This window comes from Myxine glutinosa, chromosome 1 (assembly GCF_964187855.1).
Source record: "Myxine glutinosa chromosome 1, kmMyxGlut1.1, whole genome shotgun sequence".
NCBI classification, from domain to species: domain Eukaryota; kingdom Metazoa; phylum Chordata; class Myxini; order Myxiniformes; family Myxinidae; genus Myxine; species Myxine glutinosa.
The window spans coordinates 278,546,809-278,562,419 of record NC_136261.1 but is presented as its reverse complement, the minus strand read 5'-3'; the positions used below and the strand labels follow the sequence as shown (position 1 = coordinate 278,562,419).

General features: G+C 51.5%; 1 protein-coding gene across 4 annotated transcripts in view; it reads left to right on the top strand.

Annotated features, from left to right (window-relative positions):
- Positions 1-9,888: 9,888 nt before the first annotated feature.
- Positions 9,889-15,611, top strand: part of CRYL1 (crystallin lambda 1) — a 42,308-nt gene continuing 36,585 nt past the window's right edge. The window contains exons 1-2 of one of the 4 annotated variants that reach the window (XM_068132724.2): positions 10,247-10,390; positions 11,714-11,856. Coding sequence is in view for 3 of the 4 variants with exons in the window: in XM_078766433.1 (XP_078622559.1) it covers positions 10,537-10,596; positions 10,719-10,816 (158 nt within the window). In the remaining variant the exon portion in view is untranslated. Of the gene's footprint in view, positions 9,941-10,224; positions 10,391-10,521; positions 10,597-10,718; positions 10,817-11,713; positions 11,857-15,611 lie in introns of those variants that run through there. The other 3 variants (XM_078766433.1, XM_068132716.2, XM_068132706.2) reach the window with 3 other exon arrangements.

Below are 15,611 nucleotides of genomic sequence, written 5' to 3'. Positions count from 1 at the left end.
AACTGCCTACCTTCTGGGAGGCTCACGCGGCGGTTTGGTTCGCGCAGGCGGAGTCCCTGTTCGCCCTGCGAGGCGTCACGGCCGACGACACCCGCTTCCACCATGTGGTAGCTGCGCTCGGGTCGGCTACCGCGGCCCGCGCCCTGAGCCTCCTCGAAAGCCCGCCAGCCGCTGACAAATATGGCGCGATTAAGAAGCTGCTCCTCGATGCTTTCGCCCTCCCATCGGCGGAACGCGCACGGCGCCTGCTCGAACTGCCTGAGCTCGGCGACACGCGCCCTTCCGAGCGAATGGACTACATGCTTTCACTGCTCGGCGAGCACTCTCCGGCATTCCTGTTCCGGGAGCTGTTCCTCCGTCAGCTGCCTAACCCGGTACGCCTCGCCCTGGCAAGCACGACGATCACAGATCCCCGGGCCCTTGCCAGAGAAGCCGACAAGATCTCCGCCGCAGGACAGCGCATCGCAGCGGCGACATGGGACCCACCGCCGTCCGACGCAACACCCATGGCGCCCGAGCACCCGGCACGGTCGACGGCCGAACTGCCGACGCAATTGGCGGCCGCTCTACCGAGCCGACCACCTCCAGCACGACGACCGAGGCCTCCACCTGACCAAGCGTGGTGTTACTATCATGCCAGGTTCGGACAGAAGGCCCGGACATGCCGACCCCCGTGCACCTTCGGCAGGCCGGGAAACGGCCGGGCCGGCGTTCATTACCAGCCATGAGCGCCGGCCACACGGGCAACTTACTGTTCATCACGGATAAAGCGTCCGGACGGCGCTTCCTGTGCGACACCGGCGCCCAACTGAGCGTCATACCCGCCTCTGACCAGGACAGGCAATCCGCGGTTTGCGGCCCCTCCTTGGTTGCGGCCAACGGATCGACTATCCGCACCTTCGGCCCGCGCAACGTCACCCTCTGCTTCGGCGGCCAACGCTTTGCTTGGACGTTTGTAACCGCCAACGTGCCCGTGGCTCTGCTAGGCGCCGACTTCCTCTGCGCACACGGACTGCTGGTGGACGTCCAACGGCGTCGTTTAATCAACGCTGAAACCTTCAGCTCCCTGGTATGCACATTGAGCAGCTCCGCGCCGACCGAGCTAGCATGCACCGTCCCGGCGGCGAACGAGTTTGCTCGCCTGCTCACGGAGTTCCCGGCCCTCACGCGGCCGACGTTTTCGGCCGTCGCAGTACGGCATGGGATCGAGCACCACATACCAACCACGGGCCCGCCGGTCTACGCCAGGGCCCGCCGCCTCGACCCGGCCAAGCTCGCCATGGCCAAAGCCGAATTCGACGCGTTGGAGCACCTCGGCATCGTGCGGCGCTCCGATAGCGCGTGGGCCTCGCCACTGCACATCGTGCCAAAGCCGGGGGGTGGATGGCGCCCGTGTGGCGACTACCGCCGTCTCAATGATGCTACCACCCCCGACAGGTACCCGATCCCGCATATCCAAGACTTCTCCGCCCGTCTGGCGGGACGGGTCATTTTTTCGAAAATTGATCTCATACGGGGATATCACCAGGTACCTGTCAGGGCGGCCGACGTCCCTAAAACGGCAGTCATCACGCCGTTCGGCTTATTCGAATTCTTGCGGATGCCGTTTGGTCTCAAGAACGCGGCTCAGGCGTTCCAGCGCTTGATGGACGGCGTGCTGCGTGACCTGCCGTTCCTTTTCGTTTACCTGGACGACATCCTCGTCGCCAGCACGTCCCGGGCCGAGCACCTCCTCCACCTCCGAACACTGTTCGGGCGCCTCAGCGAGCACGGCCTCATCGTCAACCCGGCCAAATGCCACTTCGGCACGACGGCCGTTGATTTTTTGGGCCACCACATCACCAAGAACGGGGCCGTGCCGCTGCCAACCAAGGTCGAGGCCATCACCACGTTCCCGCGTCCCCGCACCATAAAGGCCCTGCAGGAATTCCTGGGAATGGTGAATTTTTATCACCGCTTCGTGCCCCGCGCTGCTCAACTCATGCGGCCCCTCTACGAAGCCCTCCGGGGCAAGCCGGCCAAGCACGACATCGCCTGGTCCGCAGCAATGGATGCGGCCTTCCAACGCTCAAAGCGGGCCCTCGCCGACGCAACACTGCTCGCTCACCCGGTGCTCAACGCTCCCATCGCCCTCACCACGGATGCCTCCGACTACGCGGTGGGCGCCGTACATGAGCAATGGGTGAACGGGGTTTGGCAGCCACTCGCTTTTTTCAGCCGGCAGCTCCGGCCGAACAAGCTCAAATACAGCACGTTTGACCGGGAGCTCCTCGGTCTACACCTGGCCGTCCGCCATTTCTGCCACCTCCTGGAGGGCCGACCTTTCACGGCGTTCGTCGACCACAAGCCGTTGGTTTACGCCATGGCCAAGGTCACGGAGCCATGGTCGGCCCGCCAACAGCGCCACCTCTCCGCCGTGTCGGAGTTTACCACGGACATCCGGCACGTCGCCGGCAAAAACAACGCCGTGGCCGACTGTCTTTCCCGGGCCAGCGCGAACGCGGTCCACCTGGGCGTGGATTTTGCGCTTATGGCGGCGGACCAAACCACCGACACCACGGTGCAAGCCCTCCGGGCGGCGGACACGGGCCTCCGCCTGGCCGACATCCCCTGCGCGGACACTGTCCTGCTCTGCGACGTCTCCCAAGGCCAGCCTCGCCCCATCGTGCCCGTCACCTGGCGACGCCGCATCTTCGCCTCCCTCCACGGCCTTTCCCACCCGGGCCGGAAAGCTTCCCAGAAGCTGGTGTCGGCGCGTTTCGTCTGGCACGGCCTTCGTCGGGACGTCCGCGATTGGACCAGCACCTGCACGGCCTGCCAACGGGCCAAGGTCCACCGACACACCCAGGCCCCGCTGGCACCTTTCACCGTGCCCGAACGACGTTTCGACCACGTCAACGTGGATCTGGTGGGCCCCCTCCCCCCGTCACGGGGGTTCACACACCTGCTCACCATGGTGGACAGGACCACCAGGTGGCCGGAGGCCGTTCCCCTCGTCTCCACCACCACCGCCGACGTGGCGCAGGCTTTCATCGCCACCTGGGTCGCCCGCTTCGGCGCACCGGCGGACATCTCGTCAGACCGCGGACCACAGTTCACCTCCGAGCTGTGGGGCGCGGTCGCCCGCAACCTGGGGGTCAAGCTCCACCGTACTACGGCCTACCACCCCCAAGCAAACGGGTTGTGCGAGCGATTCCACCGCTCCATGAAGGCCGCGCTCATGGCCGGCCTTCAAGACGGCGGTTGGGCCGACCGGCTGCCGTGGGTCCTTTTGGGCCTTCGCACGGCCCCCAAGGAGGACCTCCAGGCATCCACCGCCGAGCTTGTCTATGGCCAGGTGCTACGCGTCCCGGGCGAATTCGTGCCCGACGCTACCAGTCCCTGGTCCGCAGCTCACCAGCGCTCGGACCTCCAGGAGGCCGCCCGACGGTTTGCCCCCGTGCCAACATCCCACCACGGTGACCCCCAGTCCTACGTCCCCCCAGCACTCCGCACAGCGGAGTATGTTTTTGTGCGTCACGACGCACATCGGTGGCCACTCCAGCTGCCGTACGACGGGCCCTTCCGGGTGCTGCGACGGGACGACAAGTCGTTCGTCATCGACATCGGCGGCAGGTCGGACCGGATTGCAGTGGACCGCCTCAAGCCGGCGCACGTGGACGTCGACCACCCACCACGGGTGGCCCTTCCGCCGCGGCGAGGCCGCCCCCCGTCCACGGTGCCCCCCACTCGACCGCCCACCACCTCACCGGACCCCCTCCCACGACCCGCCAGGGGTCGCTTCGGCCGGGTCATCAGGACCCCCCTCAAATTGACCCTGCCGGTGCAAGTCGATTCTGGGGGGACGTGTGTAGCGGCTGCCGCTGGGTTTTCACAATCGCCTTGCACCTATCAAGGACGCGGAGCGATCACCATGCCGGGCTCGTCCAGGACGCCCGGGCAGGCCCGCGCTCAACTTGCCAGGCCTCGGTCGGGACGCCCGGGCATGCCCGGGCATGCCCGGGCAGGCTCGCCCTCAACTTGCCAGGCCGCAGCCAGGACGCTGGGCCACGCCCCCTGGCGCCGGGCCTGGGCAAACCCCCTGGGTTAATCGATATATTGCTGCCCGATAAACGGGTTTTCAGAGTGCCTGAGTGTTTGATTTCATTAAAGCAACTCGGATGAATTCTAGCTTTTTGTCGCGTCCATTCTTCCGATCGACATGGGAGCCCCAGCTCCTTCAACATCATTCATATCCATGTGTTATGGCTCAAAGTATGATGGAGACATGTCAGAGATGCGTTATGCTGTCTGGTCGACAAAAATGGCAAACACGAAAATATCCAGTGCTCCAAAGCTAAAGTCTCTGCCACCCACTTCAGATGCCTTCGCTGAGCATGTCTACCGTGCCCACTATCAGACTATGATCTGGAAATCTTCACTCTCAAGCGCGTCACCTGCAGCAGCAGATCCTGTACAGTATGGATGGACCAGGAAGGACGACAACAAGTTGTTTCCAGTGATGTTACCTGATGATATTTCTCCTGCTCCACTCGAGGTGCTACAGATGATCAAATGTGGCTGTGCTTCAGCACGTCCATGTTCCAACGGTAGATGTAGTTGTGTGGTTTCCCAGATGTCATGTTCCATGTTCTGAAATTGTCATGCTGGATCAGAATGTAACAATGATCACACCAGAACCATTTCATCACAGGACGATGATGAAGACGTCTGAAGGACCTGTCTAAATTAATGTATTTTACAACTGGGCTAAATGATTGGTTAAATGGTACTTACCGTGTTTAGTTTTAATCTATTGATATTATGATGTATCGGATACCTGTAAATTTTAATGAGTGATACAAGTTTATTCAATATTGTGTATCGGTAGGATGAATGAATTGGTATGAATTAGTATTCCGTCCAATATTCTGATCTATTGTTGAGTTGGTATAATACTCTGTTCATGAACAAGGTGATGTTTCATTCGCTGTATGTATTGATATGGCTGATCAGTATTATCTGTAGGTGTGATTAGTATGGCTATGTCTTAGTGTTAATTTTGTTAAGGACAGTTAATAATAGCTACTGGTGGTTGCCAAGGTTGAAAGATTGTACTTACGTGCTGAATTTCAATAAAGGAATGAATTTGTGAATAAAGTTTCAAATTTTTCTCGCAATATTTTTAGCTTAGGTGCAAATTTGTTTATTTCTAGTGTAGTTATGGGTAATCTTAGTGCATAAATGGCTTCCTGGACCCTGAAAACATAGGTGTAGACACCAAGATTAACTTTCTAGCACCAATAATAAGGAAGTTAGGAAGTATTTATGATCGGCGACATAGTCGCCCGGCGGCCATTTAGTTTTTGGCCCGTAAAATATTTTCCCCAAGGCTGCCAAAGTGGTACCCGGCTGATTCCTGCTCAGGACATGCCATAGTACCAGAATCAACAATAAAACATCATCCATACCTTGAAACACGCTTGGGCTCCCGAATCCCATTTGGCAACTGGACTATTTGCTCTGTCCATCTCCACTCTTCTTTATACAGACATCTAACCCTTCTTTAGATTTAAGCCTGGTGTTGGCTTAGCGGTTAGGGTGCCGGCTTGGGATCCTAGGATCCTGGGTTCGAATCCCGGTCGATCGCTGAATTAACGCCAGGGGGGCTGACTCAGCCTGTCATCCTTCCGAGGTCGGAAAATTGAGTACCAGTTCACTGGTAATTCCCTGTGTCGGAAAAAGCGACTACCAGGGTTGGCGTCAGGAAGGGCATCCAGCCATAAAACATTGCTTCAAAAAGGGGACAATGGTGCCCAAAAAAGGCCAACCCTGTTAGTCATCAATATAAACTTATTGAGGTCTTGTCTCACTTTGTTTCTCCATCTCAGCTTGATTCCATGTGCCAAGTGGTGTAGCAACCATCCCAATAGGAGTTTCTTAGGAGTGCGCTTGTCTTCCATTTCGGCAAGATGACTGAGCCAGTGAAGTTTGCTTGCTGCAATAATAGTCTAGGACCTCCTCCATCTCAAACTGTCTTCCAAGTTGTATACTACTACTATTCACTATCTATTTATTGAGCCTTACTTATACGTAATATGCTTCCAAGGCAATTGTGAAAGGCCTCAATCTTTCTGGAGATGTCCCATGTCGGTCCATATCTCAACCCTGGAGATAATAGTACAGCTGCTACTCCAAACCCCATTGTCCAGAATCGTTGATGTTCATTTATGAGTAATAATGGTCCTAGAACTCATCACTGTGGAACCCCACTACCTATATACCTACCAGTCAGATATCCTTCCAGTCAAAGCCACTCTTTGCTTCCTATCACTAAGCCAGTTTCAAATCCAGTTAGTTACTTCAAAAACCAATCCAAAAGCCTTCTACGTGGTACCTTGTCAAAAGCTTTCTGAAAATCGAGATAAATGTTGTCCACAGCACTTCCACCATCAAACTCAGCCAGAAACTGTCTCATAGAACTCCAAGAAATTTGTAAAACATGACCTTCCTTTGGTAAATCCATGCGATTACCTTTAGTTCCGTTTAAATTTTTCACATGGTTCCCTATCCGTACCTTAATTAACGTCCCCAACATCTTCCAACCAACTGAAGTCAAACGAACAAGGTCTCAGCTCATGTACCATGCTCTGTACAGCACATCGGTTCAGCGGAAGCAGTTTCTTGGCTGGGGTTACAATCCAGTTTAGGTCAACACTCCGACACAGGAAGTCAGGGCAGGGGTTTGGTAATTTGTTCAGGGTGCCGGCTATAATTGGCCTACTTTCACAAACATCTACAAATGAATGTCGGCAGATGGGATGCCCAGTTCAACGTCTAGCGGAAGGACGGCACACACATTGATGAATCACTCTGCCTGCGAAACACCAGGGCGACAGTTTTTATGCTCGGCTGAGATTCAAACACAGGCTAGACAGCTCAGAGACGAATATGCGTACGTCTAGTCTAGGCCATCCTGCCAGCCTTAATTGGTCTAGTTCTCCAATTATTCTCTGGAGCCTTTCTTAAATAGTGGTGTTAAATTTACTGCTCCAATTCTCTGGTACCTGTCCTGACTCCATCGAGCTGTTAAAGATGTGGATCCAGGAACACAACACTTATTTGTTCTACCATGTCCCTCGATACTCTTGGATGCAAATAATCTGCTCCTGGAGATTTATCATCCATTAATTTTTCTAGCTGTTTCTTAATTTCCTCTACTCCTACTTGGATCTCTTCTAAAAGTCCTTGCTCACCCCCGAGACAGACACATACTCTCAACTTTGGAAGTCCTCCTGACTTCTTTTTCTTCAATTCCCTTAAAATGTGGGGTAAGGCATGATGGTACCAAGTTTCTGCTAGCTACCCCCACCCCCCCTCACTTTTAGTACAATACTCCTCCACTGCCCTCTGTTCCCAGCCAACCCTCTCCACTCTCCCATGACCCCGAAGTTACTTTGATCCCTCCTTACACAATCTTCCCATCACAGTCGAGGTCTAGACCTCTTCCTCTTACCTTGCTCCCTTAACCTGTCCACTTTGTTTGCCATTCTCTTTTCCCCCCATCTGCACCAGGTGCCCAGCCCACCTCAGCTGCCTCTTTCCCAATCCCTCTGACAAGCTAATTCACAAATCAATCTCCTCATTCAGTTTGTCCACCCTTCTTCTGTCGACCCTCTTCACTCACTCTAACTCCCTGACAGTTGTTTTCGCAGACCTGCAGTCTCTGTTGTTGCTTCTCTGTAAGCGCCACTGTCTCCAAACCGTAAAGGTCGGCCGGGGGTTACATAACACCCTAGAATTTTCCCTTTCAATTTCCTTAAACATTTCCTGTCCACCATGAGTCCCTCCATGTACAATGTACATGCACACACCTGTATCCTCCACTCCTCCATCTCTGAACTACCATCTTCGGTTCCACCAAGAAACTCAAATCTGCTTCCCTGACAGATCTTCCCCATTAAACGGATGTTCAGTTCCCTTCTCTGCTGTTCAACCCACATTACCCAAGGAGTCTTCTCCAGGCTCATCCTCAAACCATGTCTCTTGGGCGCACCCTTCAACTCCTCAAACGTCTCCTGCATTTCTTGCCCGCTCTCAGCCACAATAACTAGATCATCTGCATATACGGTATTTTTTTTTTCAGGGTGGCTCCACTGCTGGTCCTCCTGCTCACCAGCTTCATCCCAATAATGAACTGTAGTGGACTGAGTGAACTTCTCTACCTCAATCCGATGTTCACATGCTGAACTCTTTTGAAAAGCCCATGACCAAGCGAAACTCTTTCCTTCATTCCCTCGTACATACCTTCAACCAACCGAGCTTCTGCTTCCGGCACTACCACCCATCTCTGCGTTTCCATCACAATCTCTCTTGGGACAGTGTGGTAGGCCTTCTCAAGGACCACAACCCCTAATATAATTTCCCCTTGCATCTCCAATCTTTTCTCCACCAAATCTCTCAGCGTGAACATCCCATCAATCATTTTCCCCCTTTTTATAGCCCTAAAGTTCTTCACCTATCTTCTGCTCCATCCATTTCTTTATCCTCCCATCAAGAAAGCTCTCCAGTAACCTCATGAGCAGACTAAGAGGCGTGACGTCTCGGTACCTTCCCAGATCTTGTACATCCCACTTCCTCTTCCGTATTGGAACAGTTCAGACTAGAATTTCCAGAATCTTACCCTCTTTCATAAAAGCATTCCACAGCCTCTTCAGCCAACTGATTCCAACTCCTTCTACCACAATTAGCATCTCCACACGTATTGCATAAATTCTCCTCTTCCTTCCTCCATTCCACCTCTTCCCCCCTCCATTCCACCTCTCCCCCCTCCATTCCACCTCTCCCCCCTCCATTCCACCTCTCCCCCCTCCATTCCACCTCTCCCCCCTCCATTCCACCTCTCCCCCCTCCATTCCACCTCTCCCCCCTCCATTCCACCTCTCCCCCCTCCATTCCACCTCTCCCCCTCCATTCCACCTCTCCCCCTCCATTCCACCTCTTCCCCCTCCATTCCACCTCTTCCCCCTCCATTCCACCTCTTCCCCCTCCATTCCACCTCTTCCCCTCCATTCCACCTCTTCCCCTCCATTCCAACTCTTCCCTCCTCCATTCCACATCTTCCCTCTTCCATTCCACCTCTTCCCTCCTCCATTCCACCTCTTCCCTCCTCCATTCCACCTCTTCCCTCCTCCATTCCACCTCTTCCCTCCTCCATTCCACCTCTTCCCTCCTCCATTCCACCTCTTCCCTCCTCCATTCCACCTCTTCCCTCCTCCATTCCACCTCTTCCCTCCTCCATTCCACCTCTTCCCTCCACCACTTCCCTCCACCATTCCATCTCTTACCTCCTCCCACCTTCCCCCATACCTCCTCCCACCTACCCCCGTACCACCTCCACCCTCCTTCTCCTCCCGTCCCCTCCACCTCCCACCTCCTCTTCCATACTCCCCCTCCCCCATACACTCCCAGCCTCCTCCTCATCCCTCCTCCATCCTCCCCATTCATCCTCCCTCCTCCACCTCCTCCTCCCCATTCATCCTCCCTCCTTCCCTCCTCCACCTCCTCCTCCCCCCATCCTCCACGGCCTCCATACTCCCTTCTCCTCCCCTCCATCATCCATACTCCCCCCTCCATCCTTCCCCGTCCTCCATCCTCCTCCCGCCTGCCTCCCTCCTTCCGCCTCCCGCCGCCTCCCTCCTTCCGCCTCCTCCCTCCTTCCGCCTCCCGCCTCCTCCCTCCTCCCGCCTCCTCCCTCCTCCTCCCTCCTTCCGCCTCCTCCCTCCTTCCGCCTCCCGCCTCCTCCCTCCTTCCGCCTCCCGCCTCCTTCCGCCTCCCGCCTCTCTCCTCCCGCCTCCCGCCTCTCTCCTCCCTCCACGCCTCGCCCTCCAAATCATGAAGAGCCGCGGACGTGTGTCGACATGGAGCACACTGGTTGCTTCAACTTCAATTTTCAAATACCGTATTTTATTTACATTGTTGAAATACATTTTGATTTCATAGTTTACTCTTATTTTTATAAATTGGTAGGAAAATATCAATTTATTTGGTGTTTCTTCACTGACAAGATTCATTACCAAATGATTCACATTGAGCGGTGTATAATTATAGATAGTTACGATTAGGAATTTTTATCCGCGTTCGTGTTGATACCCGTTTTACACATACCACTAATAACACTGTCGAATTAAAGTGAAATAGCATGGTTTCTATTTCTGATAAGCCATGCTAACGAGGAATGTTGGTGTGTTTTATAATTTATTATTCCGCCTTCCAAGTTCCAACATCCAACCAGCGCAGTACTAGCACGTTTAAAGTAGTTTGCGCTTATAATTCACCACAAATTGTGAGAAATGGCAGAGGTGACTGGAATTAAGAAGGAGATTGGGCAAAAGATTTGTATCATCGGAAGGTATGAGCTCAGTGTTTGCGATGAACTAGATAGCAAATCGCCAATGACGTCATTAGATAATCGCTTCGCGCGGTAGCGTATTGTATGCTCTCATTGCTCCCACACAAGCACTACTTTCGGTCTACCGTGATTTGTGTCAAACTGTGATGGAAGCTTTACAACTTGCCCGACATGCATCTGCACTTTTTTTGTTTGTTTGTTTCCTGGTAATGGTATTACCTCATGTTTTTCAACGCAGGACGCCATTACATTAGGCCCATTGAAGCCTTCACTATTATTACCAACCTATGGTTGATTGTCTGTGCTCGATCCTTTTAAAATTCTGAAGGTCAAGCGAGGAAGCTCTAACCCGAACCATTGCACCCCGAGTCTGCTAGATAGATCTTTCGGTTCCACAAGTAACCTGTTCTTCCTCAACTCAATATGGTATGGTCGTTCGAAGTCAAAATCATTGGCTACCGGGAAAAAATTGTCGATTTTGATATTTATATTACATCAATTGATTAATATATTACGGTAGTTTTATTATTCCAGTCCTTGAATATGTCAAACAACCCTTGAAGGGTCGAGATCATTGGTTCAAAATATCCGATTTTGTGACCGCGATTTCGGTTATTTCTTGCAAACAAACATTCTTGACAACAGTTCGTGCATGCGTGAAATATTTGCGAACGACGTATGTGACACGAGGTTGTTCACCTGCAGCTTCTTAGTGAGGGAATAGTGTAATTAACTTCACGTACAGCGGGCGGGGAATTCCAGTCGAGGTAAATGTTTGATGTAGGGGTGGCCTAAGCTACGTAGAGTTCGGGTTTTTATCATTGTCAGTGGCGGAGATTCGCGGGGTGGTAGGGGGCATGCCCCCTACGAAAATCCCACTCGGTTGTTTCAGACTGAGTCGGTCAATTCGCGGCAACCTAAGAAGAGAAGTGAATGAAGAATCTTGGAAATGGTTACAGACAAAATATGAAAAAACGACATTATCATGTATACCAGTCCCAAATGTCTATAAGGCGAGCCGATATATTTGCTACCGTCAAATTCCGCGCTATACAGGGTTGATTAAAACGATATATATTTTGTACAAGAATTAGTCTTCCATATTATCGATTAAATAAGCCCCACAAATGTGTACACCGGGCGGGGCCCCTAGGCAGCCCCGGGCCCCCAGCCCATTGATAGTAATATTTTTATGCTGCATATTTTCATCAACGATTCATATTTTTCTATATACTCTATAGTAAGTCCTGTTAAGTGTTTTTGATGTGGTTTTAGATGTATTTTATACGCAAGGAGGTCTATTTGTTTATTTTCCCTTTCCAGGTAACAAAATGGACACGGCTCCCAGCGAAGAAAGCCTTGTCTTCAATGAAAACAGCTGTGTTATATGTCGAAATGGCTTCCAGGCACCGGGTGATGCGGTACAGGTCACTAGGGGTCTGCCAAATCTGATCATCTTCAGTGAGGTACGTGGCCCACTTGATCTTCGCGATTATCTTCACCAGCGAAGTAGCACTACACCTTGTGGAAAGGTTCTTGTTAATGGGGAATGCCGACGCACCTTCGTTGACAAGAAGAGGTTGAAGCGCCCAAGTGAGGAAAAGGAAACATTGAGTCCAAAGAAACAGAACTTGCGATCCGGCAGAGAACCATTCCAGTGGAGGGAGAACTGTTTCTTTTGCAACAGTGAAGTGAAAGTTGATAAACGAGACCCAGACCGCGATGAATCTAGAGTTGTGCGCACGATTCCTTTTCACGAAGAAATGCTTGCAAAATGTCAGAAAAGGCAAGACACTTGGGCTAAGGATGTGCGCATGCGCCTTCAGGACTGCATTTACCTTGTTGCAGCTGAGGCAGTGTATCACAAATCTTGCTACTCTCGATTTTACTCTGACAAAGACCTAGCCTCTCCCAAAGTAGCTTCGAAAGCTGCTGGCTGCCCTGAAAGCCAATACATGTTTGAGCAATTCAACAAGTTGTGTGAATGGCTTGAGAGAGAAGCTGAACTGTATACTCTTCCAGAACTGTATTCAAAAATGATCGAGATTGCTGGTAGCAGTGATGTGTATTCTGTAAAGAGAATAAAACAGAAATTGCAGGATCGATACAAGGACTTCATTTTCTTTGCTGAAGTTGATGGAAGAAAAAACGTTGTGTGCTTCCGGAATACGGCCAACTTCATCATTAACGAGAAGTGGTACGAAGAAAAAAGACTGAACATTGAGGACGAAGCAGACAGGATCGTTCTCGCTGCGGCAAAGATCATTAATCAAGGCCCAAATCAGGGCAATGTCGTATTCCAAGGATAAGTATCCAACCACTGACGATATTTGAAACGGCCTAGAGTGGCTGCCACATAGCCTGCGGATTTTTATGGAGAACATTTTTTCTTCCGACACCAAGCAAGCTTCAATTGGACAGTATATCGTCCATGCGGCAAGACCTCGCTCTATCATCCCCCCTTTGGTATTTGGCTTGGGTGTTGAGCTTGACCATTCATACAGTTCCAAATGGCTCATCAATGAACTAGCCAGGTTGGGGTATTCAATATCCTATGATGAGGTGACGAGGTTCAAGCAGTCAGTGGTTCATACTGAGAACTTCAATGATCTAATTCCTGCTTATCCTGGAAGTTTTACCCAGTGGGTTGGTGATAATATTGACCACAACGTTGCAACTCTGGACGGTCGTGGAACATTTCATGGAATGGGTGTGATTGCAGTGTCGACATTTGGCAGACCTGTTCCTCAAGTGACACCTCAGGCTATCGAGCGACGCAAGATAATGCAAGTTAAGACAGTTGTGGCAAACAAGGGAATTCCCATCCAATCGTATGACGAGCCAGACACTCCTGGCCTCTCTTCAACAGTCTACAAGCCTCTCATTGAGCTGCAATTCCCTTACGTTCTGCCACCTTCTGTAAACTCAGAATTGCTTTGGCACTCCGGTTGGTACTTTAGCAACTCCACAAGCCCACGGCCTAACTGGTCAGGATTCATGCAGGACGTCTCAACTGGTAGACATCCACCACAATCTCGTGTGTAGATGTTGCCAATAATCGACTTAAACCCTGCTGATGAAACCTGTATCTATTCTACATTGCTGTACATGCAGAGCCAAGCTGAGAAGTTGAACATTCCTACACCGTGCATCACGTTTGACCAGCCACTCTGGAGAAAAGCTGTCGAAATCATCGATGCCAAGTCACTGAACATAGTCTGCAGGTTAGGAGGCTTTCATACCATGATGAGCTTTCTCGGCAGCATTGGCAACTTAATGTTAGGTTCAGGCTTGTCGGACTTGCTTGAAACTGTTTATGGTGTGAATGCTGTGACACACATGATGTCGGGGAAGGCTGTTTCAAGAGCTCTAAGAGGACACTTTTTAGGTGAAGCAGCACTTATGGCCAGACTCATAGAAGCGGTGCTTCCGAGGAAATCATGCCAGGACAACGACGGTGATCCTGTCGTGATGCATCACAGGACAACCGTGGAGATGGGTGATGAAGATAGGGGGGAATTCACTTTCGAGGACGAAAGTGAGGAAGCTTCCAGTGACGCTGACTCGGAATGTCACGAGGAGTTTGGATGAACTTGACTGCGATTTAGAGGAGTCCACCAAGAGGCTGAATGAGACTGAAGTAGAAGAGCTACGTTGGTACTACGAACAGCTTAGAAATCACGAAATCGATGTTGAGAGTATTGGCGAGTCACCTGCCCTCCTGAAGCTGAAAGACATCATGGAAGCCATTAAGTGTGAGCAAAATAAGTGTTCAAGAACGGCAAAATTGTGGCTGACTTACATGGAGTACATCGACACTTTAAAGCTGTTCATTCGTGCAGAGAGGACTGGTAGTTGGAATATGCATATCATCGCAGTTAGTAGTATGCTGAACCTATTTGCTGCCACTGGCCACTTCAACTATGCCAAAAGTGCTCGCCTGTATCTCCAGTGGATGTTAGAGCTGCCTTCTAGCCACCCCTGGTTGTATGCACAATTTTCAGAGCATGGGTATCACATAGTGCGCCGCAGCGATCGGTTTTGGGCCGGCTTGTGGACAGATCTCACAATTGAGCAAGTAATGATGCGATCTATAAAGAGCCGAGGAGGGTTAACTAGAGGACGAGGGATCACAGACACGGTGAGATTATTATGGATATACAGTATGCATAAGTGTGCCGAGGTGCACGAGGCCATGACCGATGTCACAGGACTTGTCCACAGAACCAGTGAGCAGCATGTGGAGCTGGGGGGCGCCCGCTGTAATCGTGATTTTGAGGATTTTAACAGAATCTTCAACTGGCTTGCTCAGCATGATCCCTTTGATGTTCAGAAGCACGAATTGAGATCGCTATCATCAGGGTTAACTGCTACCGATGGTGACGGTGTCAATTGTGACGAGGTCGAAGAAGTTGGTTTGTCGCTCCAAGAAAAACTTGATAATGTCAAGGTTCACGAAGCATCGATGAAACGCAGTCAGAACGTCCGCACTTTGATTCATTTGAAAAAAGGAATCAAGATCAATCAGCAGACGGTGCATGTTGATCCACTTATTCTGTATTCAAGACTGCTGGTCCTTCTAGAACGATGCGAAGACACAGCACCCTACTTTCAGTACGAGCTTACTCCGTTCCCGACATCTCTGTTCAAAGACTTTGTCATGCGTAAGCCGAATAAGGCCGTTTTGGCCAACAGATTGACTAGTGGCTTAAGCATGGTGAGAGCATTACAAAACACGACGTATGTTTTAGATGGAGGGGCCTTGCTTCATCGAGTGCGATGGCTGGCTGGAAAGACGTACAAAGAAGTGATCATGCAGTACCTTTTGTATGTCCGTTCCAAGTATGGAATATGTAGCATCGTTTTTGACGGTTATGAAAGTGGACCCTCAGTGAAAGACCACGAGCACCAGAGAAGGGCTGGAAAAGCTTCAGCAGATGTTCAGATCAGCGAAGAAATGCACGCTCACAGAAATCAACAACTCTTTCTCGCGAACGAAAAAAACAAGACCCAGTTCATCAATTTACTCAGCCACTATCTCAGGTTGGATGGTCATGAAGTGGTTCAGAGTGAGAGCGATGCTGATACCCAGATCGTTTCTGCAGCCCTTGACCTAGCTTCATCTGGCCAGCATGCCACAGTGGTAGCTGATGACACTGACGTCCCATTGTTCTTCTGCTCTTTCACTGGAACACAGACATGGCTGATATTCACTTCCGAT